Genomic DNA, 18,121 nt, shown 5'->3' on the forward strand with positions numbered 1-18,121 from the left:
TGTCAGTAAACCTGTAAAAAAAATAGTTATTTTCAGGTATGTTTACCTTTTCATACTTTGCACAATTTTTAAACACGTTATGGAGGATTTCTCACACCTTAATTTTTAAAAGGTTATTGTTGATTTTTCAGTTTACGTTCATTGATTTGTTTTCCATGCTTGTGTTGACATTTCCTTTCCTTTCTGCCTTGATAGCTGAGGGCATTATAATCAGAGGAAGGTTACATGTGAAATAAAAATGTTTACCTTTAATATATTTTTCTACTGGTCCTTACTTTCAAATCAATAGGTCATAAAAAAATATCAATAATTATTGCGATACAGTTTTCAACCATATCGCCCAGCTTAATGCATTATTGGTAAAACAGAACGAAAGTGTGATGAAATCGGAAGTTATTATGCTACTTGGAAGTAAGACCTACCAGTGTCGTCTGATCTCAGAAGGATATACAAAACCAGGATGCCCATAAGAAAGTTGGGCAGAGTGAAACATTATTTAGATACCGATTCAAAGAGTTGTGTTTTTTGTAGTGTATGTGTTATGGAAGTTGCTACACGTTTGCTAGTCAGCCCTAGCAAGTTAGTACCGTATTTTCCGCACTATAAGGCGCACCTAAAAACCACAAATTTTCTCAAAAGCTGACAGTGCGCCTTATAACCCGGTGCGCTTTATATATGGATAAATATTAAGATTCATTTTCATAAAGTTTAGGTCTCGCAACTACGGTAAACAGCCGCCATCTTTTTTCCCCGTAGAAGAAGCGCGCGGTGCATGCTGGGATATGTGACGTTTCATTTCCATTTGTGTGTTTATGTAAAGACCCCAAAATGGCTCCTATTAAGTGTGTTGTCTGTCTAATTATAAATAATGCAGACGAGGCGTGTTAACTGAGTTCTCAACGTTTACTCGCAGCGTGCTCATAACCACATTCTAACTCCCAGCATACAACAACGCTTCTCAGGGCTACCGCGCATGCTCGTAACTATCGTTGCATGCTGGGTAGTGTAGTTGTTATATTTGCTAGCTCATAACAGCACATTGAGAGACACGCTTACGCGCTTAATTCAATACTCGCCGTCATTCTGGGTGGATTGACAAAAGACCTCCAGCCGCTAGATATTGGTGTCAACAGGGCATTCGAAGCTAGACTGCTAACTGCGTGGGAACAGTGGACGACGAAGAAGCGCGCGGTGCATGCTGGGATATGTGACGTTTCATTTCCATTTGTGTGTTTATGTAAAGACCCCAAAATGGCTCCTATTAAGTGTGTTGTCTGTCTAATTATAAATAATGCAGACGAGGCGTGTTAACTGAGTTCTCAACGTTTACTCGCAGCGTGCTCATAACCACATTCTAACTCCCAGCATACAACAACGCTTCTCAGGGCTACCGCGCATGCTCGTAACTATCGTTGCATGCTGGGTAGTGTAGTTGTTATATTTGCTAGCTCATAACAGCACATTGAGAGACACGCTTACGCGCTTAATTCAATACTCGCCGTCATTCCGGGTGGATTGACAAAAGACCTCCAGCCGCTAGATATTGGTGTCAACAGGGCATTCGAAGCTAGACTGCTAACTGCGTGGGAACAGTGGACGACAGAAGGCGAACACACCTTCACTAAGACGAGGAGGCAGCGCCAGACGACGCCAACATCTGCCAGTGGATCGTAAATTTGCCCAACTTTTCACTTCGGACACCGAAGACGAAGGATTTACGAATGAAGAATAACTTCAGAAAGTGAGCGCTATGTTTATTTTGTGTGTTGTGACATTAACGTTCGAGCAACATTATGTTGCTATTGCTCTGCACTATTTTGAATTTTACTATGTTTGTGATTGCACATTTGCGTACATTTTGGGAGTGAACAGAGTTGTTAGAACGCTGGTTTTTAATATATTATTAAAGTTTGACTGACCTATCTGACTGTTTTTTTGACATTCCCTTTAGCGCAGCGTAGGCGCGGCTTATAGTCCGGGGCGGCTTATTGGTGGACAAAGTTATGAAATATGCCATTCATTGAAGGTGCGGCTAATAATCCGGTGCGCCTTATAGTGCGGAAAATACGGTACATGCTTAAAAAAACAATCACAATATGAAAACTATGGCAAGCAGAAAAATATTTACCTAATTCAACTATTTTCGCTGAAATACGCATTGCCGCCCTATTCAGCATTATCAGCAATTGTAAATAAATATACACATTCAAAAATATATACAGTACAGGCCAAAATTTTGGACATACCTCATTCAATGAGTTTTCTTTATTTTCATGACTATTTACATTGTAGATTATAAATGGGTTATACTTGTATAGCGCTTTTTTACCTTCAATGTACTCAAAGCGCTTTGACACTATTTCCACATTCACCCATTCACACTTTGATGGCGGAAGCTGCCATGCAAGGCCCTAATCACGACTCATCAGGAGCAAGGGTGAAGTGTCTTGCTCAAGGACACAAAGGACGTGACGAGGTTGGTAGAAGGTGGGGATCGAACCAGGAACCCTCAGGTTGCTGGCACGGCCATTCTCCCAACTGCGCCACGTGTCCCCAGATTGTCACTGAAGGCATCAAAACTATGAATTAACACATATGGAGTTACGTACTTAACAAACAAAGGTGAAATAACTGAAAACATGTTTTATATTCTATAATCTTCAAAATAGCCACCCTTTGCTCTGATTACTGTTTTGCACACTCTTGGCATTCTCTCGATAAGCTTCAAGAGGGAGTCACCTGAATGGGTTTTCGCTTCACAGGTGTCTAATTTTTGATACCTTCAGTGACAATCTACAAGGTAAATAGTCATGAAAATTAAGAAAATGCATTGAAATGAGAAGGTGTGTATGTTCTTTTAAACCACTAGTACCGTATTTTTCGGACTATAAGTCACAGTTTTTTTTATTGTTTGGCCGGGGGTGCGACTTATACTCAGGAGTGACTTATGTGTGAAATTATTAACACATTACCGTAAAATATCAAATAATATTATTTAGCTCATTCACGTAAGAGACTAGACGTATAAAATTTCATTGGATTTAGCGATTAGGAGTGACAGATTGGTTGGTAAACGTATAGCATGTTCTATATGTTATAGTTATTTGAATGACTCTTACCATAATATGTTACGTTAACATACCAGGCACGTTCTCAGTTGGTTATTTATGCGTCATATATCGTACACTTATTCAGCCTGTTGTTCACTATTCTTTATTTATTTTAAATTGCCTTTCAAATGTCTATTCTTGGTGTTGGGTTTTATCAAATAAATTTCCCCCAAAAATGCGACTTATACTCCAGTGCGACTTATATGTTTTTTTCCTTCTTTATTATGCATTTTCGGCCGGTGCGATTTATACTCCGAAGCGAATTATTCTCCGAAAAGTACGGTAGTAACATAATTTATTTAGCTGGTCGTGTTCTTGTTACATTTATGGTTTAAAAAAAAAAAAGGAACTTTGGGGAAGTTGCAAACATCCCCTTTAGTAATTGTGATTTCAATATATATATAAAAAAAAAATTGTGATCATTATTTTGGCCATGATCGTGCAGCCCTAGTCTAGGTCGTTATTCTACAGGTCAACTAACCGAATGATAAACTGAAATGAAGTCGGTAACTTTTCCAGCGTCGATAACCACTATTTGCATACGCTGTTACGGGTTACAAAAGCGGTCACCCTTTTGCATTGGTTTCAGCAGCTGCAGGCGTTTATTCTACATGAGGGGTCACCAACCTTTTTGAAACAAAGGGCTACCAGTTTGATACACACTTAAATAAATTGCCAGAAATAGCCAAATTGCTCAATTTACCTTTAACTCTATGTTATTATTAATAATTAATGATATTTATCTTTGTGGAAACACTGATCATCTTAATGATTTCTCACAATAAATATATATAGAAACAGATAAATATCAATATGCAACACTTTATTTTTTATATTTTCTCTAAGTGCACATTTTTCAAATTGAACATTTTCAAATGATCACTTCTAAGACAGTCTTGTGAAATCACAATATCCCATTCTAACTAGCTAGCCACTAATACTTTTTAACAAATCATGAATTACTTTGCATCATGTTTGTACAAATAATAACTCATGTAAAATACAAAAGTAAACTCTCAAATTTTTAAATAAATCATGTCACACTTTGGACTGGACACCAAATCTGTTATCTGTTTCTTTGTCAGTTAGTGAAGACCAAGTCTTTAAAATATTTTCTTGGATTTTTAAATTCTATTTGAGCTTTGTCTCTCTTAGAATTAAAAATGCGAGACCAGCTTGCTAGTAAATAAATAACATTTAAAAAATAGAGGCAGCTCACTGGTAAGTGCTGCTATTTGAGCTATTTTTAGAACAGGCTAGCGGGCTACTCATCTGGTCCTTACGGGCTACCTGGTGCCCGCGGGCACCGCGTTGGTGACCCCTGTTCTACATGTACATAAACGGTAGTAATTATAACCGCTGTAAAACTGGCGGTTCGTATTACCGTATTAAATTAAGATGATTGAAAAACCGTGATTCACAACTGCACTTTGATAAACTTATGTACCGACTAGCGTTATTTTGCAAGCTGGCTTAAATGCTAACATTAAAACAAGAGAACTTATGTACCGGATAGCGTTAGTTTGCAAGCTAACATGAAAACAAGAGACATAAATGTCTTTCCCCATAAAAAAAGTCATAACTTCATCTAAACTTTTATGGACATGTTACAGTCTAAACAACTAAGATATAGTATTCACATTGAACATTAAGGCTGTGCTGTCTTTGCACAAAGACATTAACTTCACAGTGTCATGTTGAAACAGACGGAGGTCCATTTAACAAGAAGTGAACTCGCGTGGCGTCACATAAACCGGAAGTAAAACTAACCGATGACCCAATTTGCATTGATTAAAGAAACATTCTAAAAATATTTACAAATGAAAATAGAGGAAGTTAAAAATAAACAGAAATACAAATAATACGGCTCCTATGAAACCAGAACAGTATTTATGTTTCCTCTGCCATGGAAGTATATTGTGTCAATTTATTTTCTTTATTAAAAAAGTACAACTTGGTTAAAATATTTTAGTATGTGTATAAGTACTTTTTGAACACATTCAACAATACAATGTAGGGTTGTCCTAATACCAATATGTTGGTACCGGTACCAAAATGTACTTCGATATTTTGATATTTTTCTAAATAAAGGGGACCACAAAAAATTGCATTATTGGCTTTATTTTAACAAAAAAATTTACGGTACATTAAATATATGTTTCTTATTGCAATTGAATAACAATTTTGTCCCTAAATAAAATAGTGAACATACTAGACAACTTGTCTTTTAAAGTTAAAGTTAAAAGTTAAAGTACCAATGATTGTCACACACACACTAGGTGTGGCGAAATTATTCTCTGCATTTGACCCATCACCCTTGATCACCCCCTGGGAGGTGAGGGGAGCAGTGGGCAGCAGCGGTGGCTGCGCCCGGGAATCATTTTGGTGATTTAACCCCCAATTCCAACCCTTGATGCTGAGTGCCAAGCAGGGAGGTAATGGGTCCCATTTTTATAGTCTTTGGTATGACTCGGCCGGGATTTGAACTCCCAACCTACCGATCTCAGGACGGACACTCTAACCACTAGGCCACTGAGTAGGTAGTAGTAGTAGTAGTAAGTAAGCAAACAAAAGGTTCCTAATTAGTCTGCTGACGTATCCATATTGTGTCATTTATCCTTCTATTATTTTGTCAAAATTATGGAGGGACAAGCCGTAAAAATTGATTATTAATCCACTTGTTAATATCTGCTTATTTTCTGTTTCAACATGTTCTATCTACACTTCTGTTAAAATGTAATAATCACTTATTCTTCTGTTGTTTGGATACTTCACATTAGTTTTGGATGATACCACAAATTTGGGTATCGATCCGATATCAAGTAGTTACAGGATCACACATTGGTCATATTTAAAGTCCTCATGTGTCCAGGGACATATTTCTCAAGTTTATAAACATGATATGAATTTCTTAAAAAGGAAAAAAGATTTTGTGACGATAAAAAATGCCGATGTAATCATAGTAATATCGACTACATACGCTATTGTACTTGATATCATTACAGTGGATGTCAGGTGTAGATCCACCCATGGCATTTGTTTACATTCAGGAACTGCGTCATTAGCGGTGACACCGGTGAGCTATTGTATCCTCCTAGGGTGTGTAGTGAAGCATGTTTACTTATTCCTCGTCCTGCAGGGATCTTCAAAATGGGGTCCCAGGGACCCCATCAAGTCATAAAAATGGGGTCCCACAGTAAAGGTGTATTTATTTCAGTATAAAAGTGTAAAACGTTTTTTGCTTCGGTCATGAAATGATTATAATGGTGTGCCATTATAATCATACATGCATGACAAATTGAATTGATTATTCTCACCTGTATGTAGATCATCAGTCGTTTAAAAACCGCCACATCTACACTTTCATGGCAAATAATGCCAACAAACTTAGAATTTTGCAAGTTAGTTTTAATGTAATTTAATACTGTGGCACTCAATGCCTTTTGCATTTCAACTCTGGCTTGGTGATGCCCATAAGCTGTGTGTTCCCCTTTAAAAATGGCGGTATGTGGGTTGAGTGAAGTGAGTAAGTGAGTGGGCAAGTTAGGAGAGGGAGTGCCAGTATGTTCAGGAGTGTTAATAGCATGGTGGATGTCCGCTTGGCTTTGTGTAAATCATAAATAAAGAATTATAACAAATCGACGGCCTCGTCATTCCGACCAAAGAGCAGAACTGTAGGGAGCCAAATTGGAGGGTGTTTCTTGGTGCCTGGTGAGGCTGGATCTTGGAAAATCAGTGCACCCGGTCGTAAAGGTGTTCTAGCCCGTTTACATGGCGTGCAAAACATCTTTCCATCGTTATAAGTGAGCCATTTGCTGAAAAGTGTCTCCTAAAGCCACTTGTCATTGAAGCTTCGCTTCTTGGGTTTATTGCTCGCCATGACGAAAACAATAACACGTGGGAGTCCTAATACCGGAAATGCGGTATTTGTGATCGATAAAACTTTCGGCGAATCAAAATTGAAGAAACTGTACCGGAAAGTGCATTACTTTGAAGTCAACCAATAATGAATCATTTGACCCGGCAAATATACCGTATTTTCCGGACCATAGGGTGCCCCCGATTATAAGGCGCACTGTAGCGTGCAAGGACGGGGGTGGAAGAAGTGTCAAAAGATGGAGCTAACTGTTTTAATGACATTCAGACTTTACGCCAATAAACCATGGAGCAGTATTTCCTCATTCAGAAACAACAGCCAATGTGTCCCGTGAAAAACCATCCGACCGGAACTCTAATTACTAAAGTTCCTTGGGTGAATAATGTAAACTCACTACGCGGGTATGTTTTAGCGCTTTCATGGCGAGTTTACTGACAGTTATAAGTAAGAATTTTACACTACTTTATATTACAAATGGCACTAAAACATTGATGGGTTTTAGAGCGCCGTGTATAATGTTCTATATTTTTAATGGAACATTTAAAATGTTGGTGTTTTTTACTTGAGACTTAACTCTTATGTTTGACTGCCATCTACTGGTCACACTTATCATCACACCATGTACCAAATAAAATAGTGTAGCTTCCCAAAAGAGTTGGTACTACAGGGAATTTTGGGTATTTGTTCTGTTGTGTTTATGTTGTGTTGCGGTGCAAATATTTTCCCGAAATGTGTTTGTCATTGTTGTTTAGCTTGGTTTCACAATATGGCACATATTTATGACAGTGTTGGCGTTGTTTATACGGCCACCCTAAGTGTGACATGTATGGCTGTTGAGTAAGAATGCCCTTCAATCACTTGTATACAGGGTGATTATAATCAATTTGATCATTAAAATTGGTTATGATCATACAGAGGGACAACTTATCTTGACATCTTCAACTTTCCACCATTTTCAACACTTCAAAAGCAGTGAAGTGGGTAAGCTCAACCAAACTTAACCCTTACATTAGGCGCACAACAAAGGATTTTAAATGTGCCTTATAGTCCGGCGGAAAGTGATAATCGGTAAAAAATAAATCCATGTCCTGATTTCAATGCAATAAATACACAAAAAGTGTGTTAACACCAACACTGAAGAAACTTACTTTATTTGTCACCATGGAAGCTAGGATTGGTAATTTAGATGTAGCTAAAACACTGCCAACTGCGGATGGATTTTAGCTGCTCGCTCGCCAGCCATGTCTTAAAGCACCTCTTCCTGAGGGTGTTTCAGTGTTATATCTTCACCTTTTTCTTTAGTTTTTAAGCCAAAATGCGTCCGTTCTCCCTTTTCTGTCTACACACTGTGTCTGTAAGTACTCCGTGATTGTGCGCTGCCGAACATGCTCCTCTGCTCTGGGTAAAAGATTGCGGGTACGAGACTGGCCTGCCTGTAGTCGAGACCTGTCTCCTATTGAAAATGTGTGCCGCACTATGAAGCCTAAAATACCACAACGGAGACCCAGGACTGTTGAACAACTTAAGCTGTACATCAAGCAAGAAAGGGAAAGAATTCCACCTGAAAAGGTTAAAAAATTGGTCACCTCAGTTCCTAAACATTTACTGAGCGTTGTTAAAAGGAAAGGCCATGTAACACAGTAGAAAAAATGCCCCTGTGCCAACTTTTTTGCAATGTGTTGCTGCCATTGTATTGTATTGCCATTATAAGTTAATGACTTGCAAAAAAAACAACCAAAAAAACGTTTCTCAGTTCGAACATTAAATATCTCGTTTTTGCAGTCTATTCAATTGAATATAAGTTGAAAAGGATTTGCAAATTATTGTATTCTGTTTTTATTTACGAATTACACAACGTGCCAACTTCACTGGTTTTGGGTTTTGTAACTTCATTAAGAGTAGTGGTCTCTGCGTAAAACATCTTAGTCTTTTTAGAACCATTCAACAAACATCCAGCCTTGAAATGAAAAACTACCACAAAATAACATTGCATTTAGCGTGCGAGTGGAAATAAACAAAGTACATATATAAATTCCGGCTACTTTACAAACAATAAACAGCCTGAGGTGCACGTACCTTCTTCAGAGAGTAGATCTCATCTTGATTGAGACACTTCTCCACCTCATCTTTGACCGAGGGTGAAAACTCTTCACTTGCGGCGTGCCGGTCTTCTTCAGCAAAAACTCTTCCCTTGTTTCTTGGCCTACGTCGGTTCCCTTTTGAGGTTAAAATATGATTACAAGTTGTGAATCAAAAATAGATAAAGACAGCAAAGAATGAACAGAAATGCATTACTTAAACACCCATTTTCAAGTCTCACCAGCTTTATGAGCAGTTCCATCAGGAGCATCCCTCCTCCAATGATCCCTGTCCTCACGTGGACCCCCATCGCGAACACTCCTTCCCCAGTTGGACTGTGAACGCTCTCTCCAATTATCTTCTCGACTCACACAGCTGTTTTCCATGCTCCAGAACCACTGTGGGTCGTCCCTCTGCAGGGGGCTGTGACCACCTCGAAAGCCTCCAGGGGAATACGCTAAAGGGCCAAGTCCTCCCCTCTTAGGGCTGGCTCGGTACGGACCCCCCTGACCCCTCTTGCCGTGCTGGGCTCCATCTGGTCTGAAGGTCTGTCCTCTACCCTGGTTCCTCCAGTTGTCCGCCATGTCTGGCGTTGCTCCCTTGTCCCAGCTGCCTTGCCCTGTCCGGTTGGGCCTATCAGGGTTCTCCATAATGCACAAAATGCTAAAACTGCAAAACATTAAAAAGATTCAGTTCATACACATAGCTTACAATTGCGCCTGCATGTTAACTGAGGATATTTAAAGACAAGTTAAGTAGCGTGTCATTAAAGCTCTTGTTTGATATTGCAACAGCTTTTTTGATTTGTATCTTTCAACCAGCCATAATAATGCAATGACGTGAAACCAATGGTCTTTAAGCATTGACGTTGAAAAAGTGCAGCGTCAAGCTTCTTTGCAGACTTCTTACAGAAGATTGTTATGTCATGGCGTTAACATTTGGCTAGCATGCTAACGTGTGCGCAGTGCTTCTTCGCGTCTGATTGTATCTTCTTCTTCCAGTACTTGACGCTTCATCACGAAACTGATAAGCATGAATACGTCAGCTTTAAAGTGACATTTCCTATCCTAGCACTCCTAAATAAAGTCAATGTTTGCTATGTAGCTTTCTAGCTAGGCTAGAAAAACATGCTAGTAGCTGCTAGCCGCTAATGCTAGCTAACATGCAGCACAGTCAACCGTTCGCCTCGAAGATAACTTTCTATCTTTTAATTTATGATAATTGATATTTTCATACCTTTAAAATGACGATAGAGGACATCGTCGAAGGTTGGGCTGTTTATTTTAACGGTGGTCTTGCATTGAATTTAGCAAGTGCACGGCTCGTCTGTTTAGAAGCAGCGAGCGTTTATGTTCCGCCCACAGCAGAGAGAGAATGGCTTCGCTTGTATGGATACACATTATTTAAAAAATATGTATAACCAACAACTGCATATTTAATACATCGCATGTAATACATTTCAGTTATTAAATATATATTTTTAAATGATTTAGATTTTGAACTCTTTTTAAATTCTTTTTTTTTGTTTATTACTTATTTGTTTAAAATGTCAGGTAAGTGTTTTGCATATAGTCCATATTTGCAGATACAAATCCTAATTCCAACATTGTTTGGCTTTCTTCTCGTCGCTCCTGTTACCGTGGTAACGGGGAGAGCGAAGCGGACGAGCGCGGAAGACCCCGGGAAAAGTGACGTCACTGAGCCGCTCTCGCCATCCATCGGTTAAACTCTGACCTTAGCAGTCGATGATGATGATGGTGCTCAACGGGGACGGCGGTTCCGCTCGCAAACGGGTTCAGCAGACGGACCGGTACCGGAAGCAGAAACTTGTGTCGAGATTGAGCGACTCCGGTTTCGAGGAAGACTTGGCTGCTTGTGTCCCGACGTGTTCTTCTTCCTCCACCCGGGCAGTCCCGTCGCCGCTGCGGGTGGACGAACCGGGGGACGCGGCAGCCGCGCAACAGTCCATTTGGTACCAGCAGTACGGTGACGTTGGCTACAGGATCCAGAGGGAGAGGGAGGCCCTCTTTTATCCGTGCAAAAGTCTCCTTCTGCAGCCACAAGTAGGCAATCATAATTTATCATCAAATTAATAACTTTTAAATACATGTGTGAAACTTTGTCGTTGCAAATATCAAAATAACACTGTCTTTCATTTATCTCCATACTTGTCCCAAACGTTTGTGCTACATGTGTGCTGTCAAAAAAACAAAACATTTGAGCTATTAGGGTTTTAATATTATTAGCATTTTTATTATTTACATGCAGTCTCCCAGATTGCCAAAACTGCTCAGAACATTTGTGCTGTCAAAACAACCGTTGTGCATTCATGGTTTTATTTGTATTAATGTTTTATTACTATTCACATGCAAATGTTTTTTGACTGCATAAACATAGCACAAACGTGTGGGACACATTTGGAAATATGTGGACAAGGTAGGGGGCTGCATGTAAATAATAGAACGTTAACAATTCCAACCCTTGATGCTGATTGCCCTGCTTGGGGGTTAAATCACCAAAATGATTCCCGGGCATGGCCACCGCTGCTGCCCACTGCTCCCCTCACCTCCCAGGGGATGATAAAGGGTGATGGGTCAAATGCAGAGAATAATTTCGCCCCACCTTGTCTGTGCATTGGCACTTTAACTTTAACTTAATAACATTGAAACCATAATTGCACAAATATTGTTTTATGACAGCACAAGCTTAGCTAAATTGTTTGGGACAATTATTTTTTTTGACAGCACAAATGTAGCACAAACGTTTGGGACAAATTTGGAAGGATGTGGACAAGGTCGGGAGGGAGGGGCGGGGGGGGGGGGGGGGGGGGTCTGCATGTAAATAATAAAATGTTAATAACAATAAACCATAGTTGCACAAATGTTTTTTTTTTTTACATTACAAACTTAGCACAAACATTTGGGACACATTTGGAAATAGTTGGACACAATTGGGGGCCGCATGTAAATAATAAATTGTTGATAAATGCACAAATGTGTTTTTTGACAGCACAAACACAACACAAATGTGTGTGTTATACAAGGTGGGGGGCTGCATGTAAATAATAAAACGTTAATAACTTTAAAACAATAATAGCACAAATGTTTCCTTTGACAGCACACACGTAGCACAAACGTTTGGGACAAATTTGGAAAGAGTTGGACAAAATTGGGGGGCTGCATGTAAATAATAAAACATTAATAACATTAAAACAATAACTGCGCAAATGTTTTTTTTTTGACAGCACAAACATAACACAAACATTTGGGACACGTTAGAAATATTTGGACCATGTGTGGGACTGACTGTAAATAATAAATTGTTAAAAATTGCACAAATGATTTAAAAACATTTTTTTGACAGCACAAACAGAACACAAATGTAGCACAAACGTTTGGGACACATTTGTAAAGATTTGGACAAGGTGGGGGGCTGTATGTAAATAATAAAATGTTAATAACATTAAAACCATAATGTTTTTGACATCACACATGTAGCAAAGACGTTTAGGACACATTTGGAAGGATTTAGACAAGGTAGGGGGCTGCATATAGTGCATATAAATAATAAAATGTTAAAACCGGATATCAAACTCGTTTTTTTTATTGAGGGCCACATGAGTGCAGTTATGGCTGCTTTCAGAGGGCCTCTTCTAACAGTGAATTTAACCTATATAATAAACTGTAAATGTACAATCACCTCATGATATTATTACACAATTGCTTATGCATTTGATTGTTAAACTTTTTTTACATACAGATTGATAACTTTTTCTTTAAATAATATGTCAAGGTGATAAGTATTTATTTAAATTTTTACCAAAAAAATAGTAATACGGTATATGATAATATAATATTTGTTCCATGGTCAGATATTAAAGTTGAATATGTGAACAATTTCATGTTGTACTTTTATTTATTTTTTTATAGAATGAATACATTTAGAATGAAAGATAAAGTCTCTGAGCTGCCACCTTACCGTGGTAGAGGAGTTTGCGTGTCCCAATGATCCTAGGAGCTATGTTGTCCGGGGGATTTATGCCCCCTGGTAGGGTCTCCCAAGACAAACTGGTCCTAGGTGAGGGATCAGACAAAGAGCAGCTCGAAGACCTCCATGAAGAATAAAAATAAAGGACCCAGATTTCCCTCGCCCGGACACGGGTCACCGGGGCCCCCCTCCGGAGCCAGGCCCGGAGGCGGGGCACGATGGCGAGCGCCTGGTGGCCGGGCCTGTCCCCATGGGGCCCGGCCGGGCACAGCCCGAAGAGGCAACGTGGGTTCCCCCCTCCAATGCGCTCACCACCCATATCAGGGGCCATAGAGGTTGGGTGCAGTGTGAGCTGGGCGGAAGCCGAAGGCAGGGCACTTGGCGGTCCGATCCTGGGCTACAGAAGCTAGCTCTTGGGACGTGGAACGTCACCTCGCTGGGGGGGGAAGGAGCCTGAGCTAGTGCGCGAGGTCGAGAAGTTCCGGCTAGATATAGTCGGACTCACTTCGACGCACAGCAAAGGCTCTGGAACCAGTTCTCTCGAGAGGGGCTGGACTCTCTTCCACTCTGGCGTTGCCGGCAATGAGAGGCGACGGGCTGGGGTGGTAATTCTTGTTGCCCCCCGGCTCAGAGCCTGCACGTTGGAGTTCAACCCGGTGGACGAGAGGGTAGCTTCCCTCCGCCTTCGAGTGGGCGGCCGGGTCCTGACTGTGGTTTGCGCTTACGCGCCAAACGGCAGCTCAGAGTACCCACCCTTTTTGGATTCGCTCGAGGGAGCACTTGAGAGTGCTCCCCCGGGTGATTCCCTCGTTCTACTGGGGGACTTCAATGCTCATGTTGGCAGCGACAGTGAAACCTGGAGAGGCGTGATTGGGAAGAATGGCCGCCCGGATCTGAACCCGAGTGGTGTTTTGTTATTGGACTTTTGTGCCCATCACAGATTGTCCATAATGAACACCATGTTCAAACATAAGGGTGTCCATATGTGCACTTGGCACCAGGACACCCTAGGCCGCAGTTCCATGATCGACTTTGTAGTTGTGTCATCGGATTTGCGGCCTCATGTTTTGGACACTCGGGTGAAGAGAGGGGCGGAGCTTTCAACCGATCACCACCTGGTGGTGAGTTGGCTGCGATGGTGGGGGAGGATGCCGGACAGACCTGGCAGGCCCAAACGCATTGTGAGGGTTTGCTGGGAATGTCTGGCAGTCTCCTGTCAGAGAGAGTTTCAATTCCCACCTCCGGAAGAACTTTGAACATGTCACGAGGGAGGTGCTGGACATTGAGTCCGAGTGGACCATGTTCCGCGCCTCTATTGTCGAGGCAGCTGATTGGAGCTGTGGCCGCAGGGTAGTTGGTGCTTGTCGTGGCGGTAATCCTAGAACCCGTTGGTGGACACCGGCGGTGAGGGATGCCGTCAAGCTGAAGAAGGAGTCTTATCGGGTTCTTTTGGCTCATAGGACTTCTGAGGCAGCGGACAGGTACCGACAGGCCAAGCGGTGTGCGGCTTCAGCGGTTGCTCGGACATGGGAGGAGTTCGGGGAAGCCATGGAAAACAACTTCCGGACGGCTTCGAAGCGATTCTGGACCACCATCCGCCGCCTCAGGAAGGGGAAGCAGTGCACTATCAACACTGTGTATGGTGAGGATGGTGTTCTGCTGACCTCAACTGCGGATGTTGTGGATCGGTGGAGAGAATACTTCGAAGACCTCCTCAATCCCACCAACACGTCTTCCTATGAGGAAACCGTGCCTGGGGTATCTGTGGTGGGCTCTTCTATTTCTGGGGCTAAGGTTGCTGAGGTAGTTAAAAAGCTCCTCGGTGGCAAGGCCCCGGGGGTGGATGCTCTGGATGCTGTGGGGGTGTCTTGGTTGACAAGACTCTGCAGCATCGCGTGGACATCGGGGGCGGTACCTCTGGATTGGCAGACCGGGGTGGTGGTTCCTCTCTTTAAGAAGGGGAACCGGAGGGTGTGTTCTAACTATCGTGGGATCATACTCCTCAGCCTTCCCGGTAAGGTCTATTCAGGTGTACTGGAGAGGAGGCTACGGCGGATAGTTGAACCTCGGATTCAGAAGGAACAGTGTGGTTTTTGTCCTGGTCGTGGAACTGTGGACAAGCTCTATACTCTCGGCAGGGTCCTTGAGGGTGCATGGGAGTTTGCCCAACCAGTCTACATGTGCTTTGTGGACTTGGAGAAGGCATTCGACCGTGTCCCTCGGGAAGTCCTGTGGGGAGAGCTCAGAGAGTATGGGGTATCGGACTGTCTGATTTTGGTGGTCCGCTCCCTGTATGATCAGTGTCAGAGCTTGGTCCGCATTGCCGGTAGTAAGTCGGACACGTTTCCAGTGAGGGTTGGACTCCGCCAAGGCTGCCCATTGTCACCGATTCTGTTCATAACTTTTATGGACAGAATTTCTAGGCGCAGTCAAGGCGTTGAGGGGATCCGGTTTGGTGGCTGCAGGATTAGGTCTCTGCTTTTTGCAGATGATGTGGTCCTGATGGCTTCATCTGGCCATGATCTTCAGCTCTCGCTGGATCGGTTTGCAGCCGAGTGTGAAGCGACTGGGATGAGAATCAGCACCTCTAAGTCCGAGTCCATGGTTCTCGCCCGGAAAAGGGTGGAGTGCCATCTCCGGGTTGGGGAGGAGACCCTGCCCCAAATGGAGGAGTTCAAGTACCTCGGAGTCTTGTTCACGAGTGAGGGAAGAGTGGATCGTGAGATCGACAGGCGGATCGGTGCGGCATCTTCAGTATTGCGGACGCTGTATCGATCCGTTGTGGTGAAGAAGGAGCTGAGCCGGAAGGCAAAGCTCTCAAAGGGACGGCGTGGCGCAGTGGAAGAATGGCCGTGCGCGACCCGAGGGTCCCTGGTTCAATCCCCACCTAGTACCAACCTCGTCATGTCCGTTGTGTCCTGAGCAAGACACTTCACCCTTGCTCCTGATGGGTGCTGGTTAGCGCCTTGCATGGCAGCTCCCTCCATCAGTGTGTGAATGTGTGTGTGAATGGGTAAATGTGGAAGTAGTGTCAAAGCGCTTTGAGTACCTTGAAGGTAGAAAAGCGCTATACAAGTACAACCCATTTATCATTATCATTTATAATTTACCGGTCGATCTACGTTCCCATCCTCACCTATGGTCATGAGCTTTGGGTTATGACCGAAAGGACAAGATCACGGGTACAAGCGGTCGAAATGAGTTTCCTCCGCCGGGTGGCAGGGCTCTCCCTTAGAGATAGGGTGAGAAGCTCTGTCATCCGGGGGGAGCTCAAAGTAAAGCCGCTGCTCCTCCACATCGAGAGGAGCCAGATGAGGTGGTTCGGGCATCTGGTCAGGATGCCACCCGATCACCTCCCTCGGGAGGTGTTTAGGGCACGTCCGACCGGTAGGAGGCCACGGGGAAGACCCAGGACACATTGGGAAGACTATGTCTCCCGGCTGGCCTGGGAACGCCTCGGGATCCCCCAGGAAGAGCTGGACGAAGTGGCTGGGGAGAGGGAAGTCTGGGCTTCCCTGCTTAGGCTGCTTCCCCCGCGACCCGACCTCGGATAAGCGGAAGAAGATGGATGGATGGATGGAGATAAAGTACAAACCCCGTTTCCATATGAGTTGGGAAATTGTGTTAGATGTAAATATAAATGGAATACATCCATCCATCCATCCATTTTCTACCGCTTATTCCCTTTGGGATCGCGGGGGGCGCTGGAGCCTATCTCAGCTACAATCGGGCGGGAGGCGGGGTACACCCTGGACAAGTCGCCACCTCATCGCAGGGCCAACACAGATAGACAGACAACATTCACACTCACATCCACACACTAGGGCCAATTTAGTGTTGCCAATCAACTTATCCCCAGGTGCATGTCTTTGGAAGTGGGAGGAAGCCGGAGTACCCGGAGGGAACCCACGCAGTCACGGGGAGGACATGCAAACTCCACACAGAAAGATCCCGAGCCCCGGATTGAACCCAAGACTACTCAGGACCTTCGTATTGTGAGGCAGATGCACTAACCCCTCTTCCACCGTGCTGCGCAAATCAATGGAATACAATGATTTGCAAATACTTTTCAACCCATATTCAATTAAATGCACTACAGAGACAAGATATTTGATGTTCAAACGCATAAACTTTATTTTTTTTTTGCAAATAATAATTAACTTAGAATTACATGGCTGCAACACGTGCCAAAGTAGTTGGGAAAGGGCATGTTCACCACTGTGTTACATGGCCTTTCCTTTTAACAACACGCAGTAAACGTTTGGGAACTGAGGAGACACATTTTTTAAGCTTCTCAGGTGGAATTCGTTCCCATTCTTGCTTGATGTACAGCTTAAGTTGTTCAACAGTCCGGGGTCTCCGTTGTGGTATTTTAAGCTTCATAGTGCGCCACACATTTTCAATGGGAGACAGGTCTGGACTACAGGCAGGCCAGTTTAGTACTCGTACTCTTTTACTATGAAGCCACGTTGATGTAACACGTGGCTTGGCATTGTCTTGCTGAAAAAAGCAGGGGCGTCCATGGTAACGTTGCTTGGATGGCAACAAATGTTGCTCCAAAACCTGTATGTACCTTTCAGCATTAATGGCGCCTTCACAGATGTGTAAGTTACCCATGTCTTGGGCACTAATACACCCCCATACCATCACAGATGCTGGCTTTTCAACGTGGCGCCTATAACAATCCGGATGGTTCTTTTCCTCTTTGGTCCGGAGGACACAACGTCCACAGTTTCCAAAAACAATTTGAAATGTGGACTCGTCAGACCACAGAATACTTTTCCACTTTATATCAGTCCATCTTAGATGAGCTCAGGCCCAGCGAAGCCGACTGCGTTTCTGGGTGTTGTTGATAAACGGTTTTCGCCTTGCATAGGAGAGTTTTAACTTTCACTTTCAGATGTAGCGACCAACTGTAGTTACTGACAGTGGGTTTCTGAAGTGTTCCTGAGCCCATGTGGTGATATCCTTTACACACTGATGTCGCTTGTTGATGCAGTACAGCCTGAGGGATCGAAGGTCACGGACTTAGCTGCTTACGTGCAGTGATTTCTCCAGATTCTCTGAA

At 42.9% G+C, this 18,121-nt stretch overlaps 2 protein-coding genes across 3 annotated transcripts in view; one reads left to right on the forward strand and one right to left on the reverse strand.

Annotated features, from left to right (window-relative positions):
- tut7 (terminal uridylyl transferase 7) overlaps positions 1 to 10,442 on the reverse strand; it is a 59,682-nt gene extending 49,240 nt beyond the window's left edge. Inside the window, exons 1-3 of the mRNA XM_061981829.1 lie at positions 10,303 to 10,442; positions 9,308 to 9,735; positions 9,064 to 9,203 (exon numbers count right to left, since the gene is read on the reverse strand). Coding sequence (XP_061837813.1) covers positions 9,064 to 9,203; positions 9,308 to 9,716 — 549 coding nt within the window. The 5' untranslated portion in view covers positions 9,717 to 9,735; positions 10,303 to 10,442. The remainder of the gene's footprint in view (positions 1 to 9,063; positions 9,204 to 9,307; positions 9,736 to 10,302) is intronic.
- The window catches only part of LOC133620375 (cyclin-O), a 13,948-nt gene continuing 5,811 nt past the window's right edge, over positions 9,985 to 18,121 (forward strand). The window contains exons 1-2 of one of the 2 annotated variants that reach the window (XM_061981831.1): positions 9,985 to 10,619; positions 10,720 to 11,129. In XM_061981831.1, the coding sequence (XP_061837815.1) occupies positions 10,812 to 11,129 (318 nt within the window). In that variant the 5' untranslated portion in view covers positions 9,985 to 10,619; positions 10,720 to 10,811. Of the gene's footprint in view, positions 11,130 to 18,121 lie in introns of both variants that reach the window. The other variant, XM_061981830.1, reaches the window with a different exon arrangement.

Source organism: Nerophis lumbriciformis, linkage group LG24, assembly GCF_033978685.3.
Source record: "Nerophis lumbriciformis linkage group LG24, RoL_Nlum_v2.1, whole genome shotgun sequence".
In the NCBI taxonomy this organism is placed as follows: Eukaryota; Metazoa; Chordata; class Actinopteri; order Syngnathiformes; family Syngnathidae; genus Nerophis; species Nerophis lumbriciformis.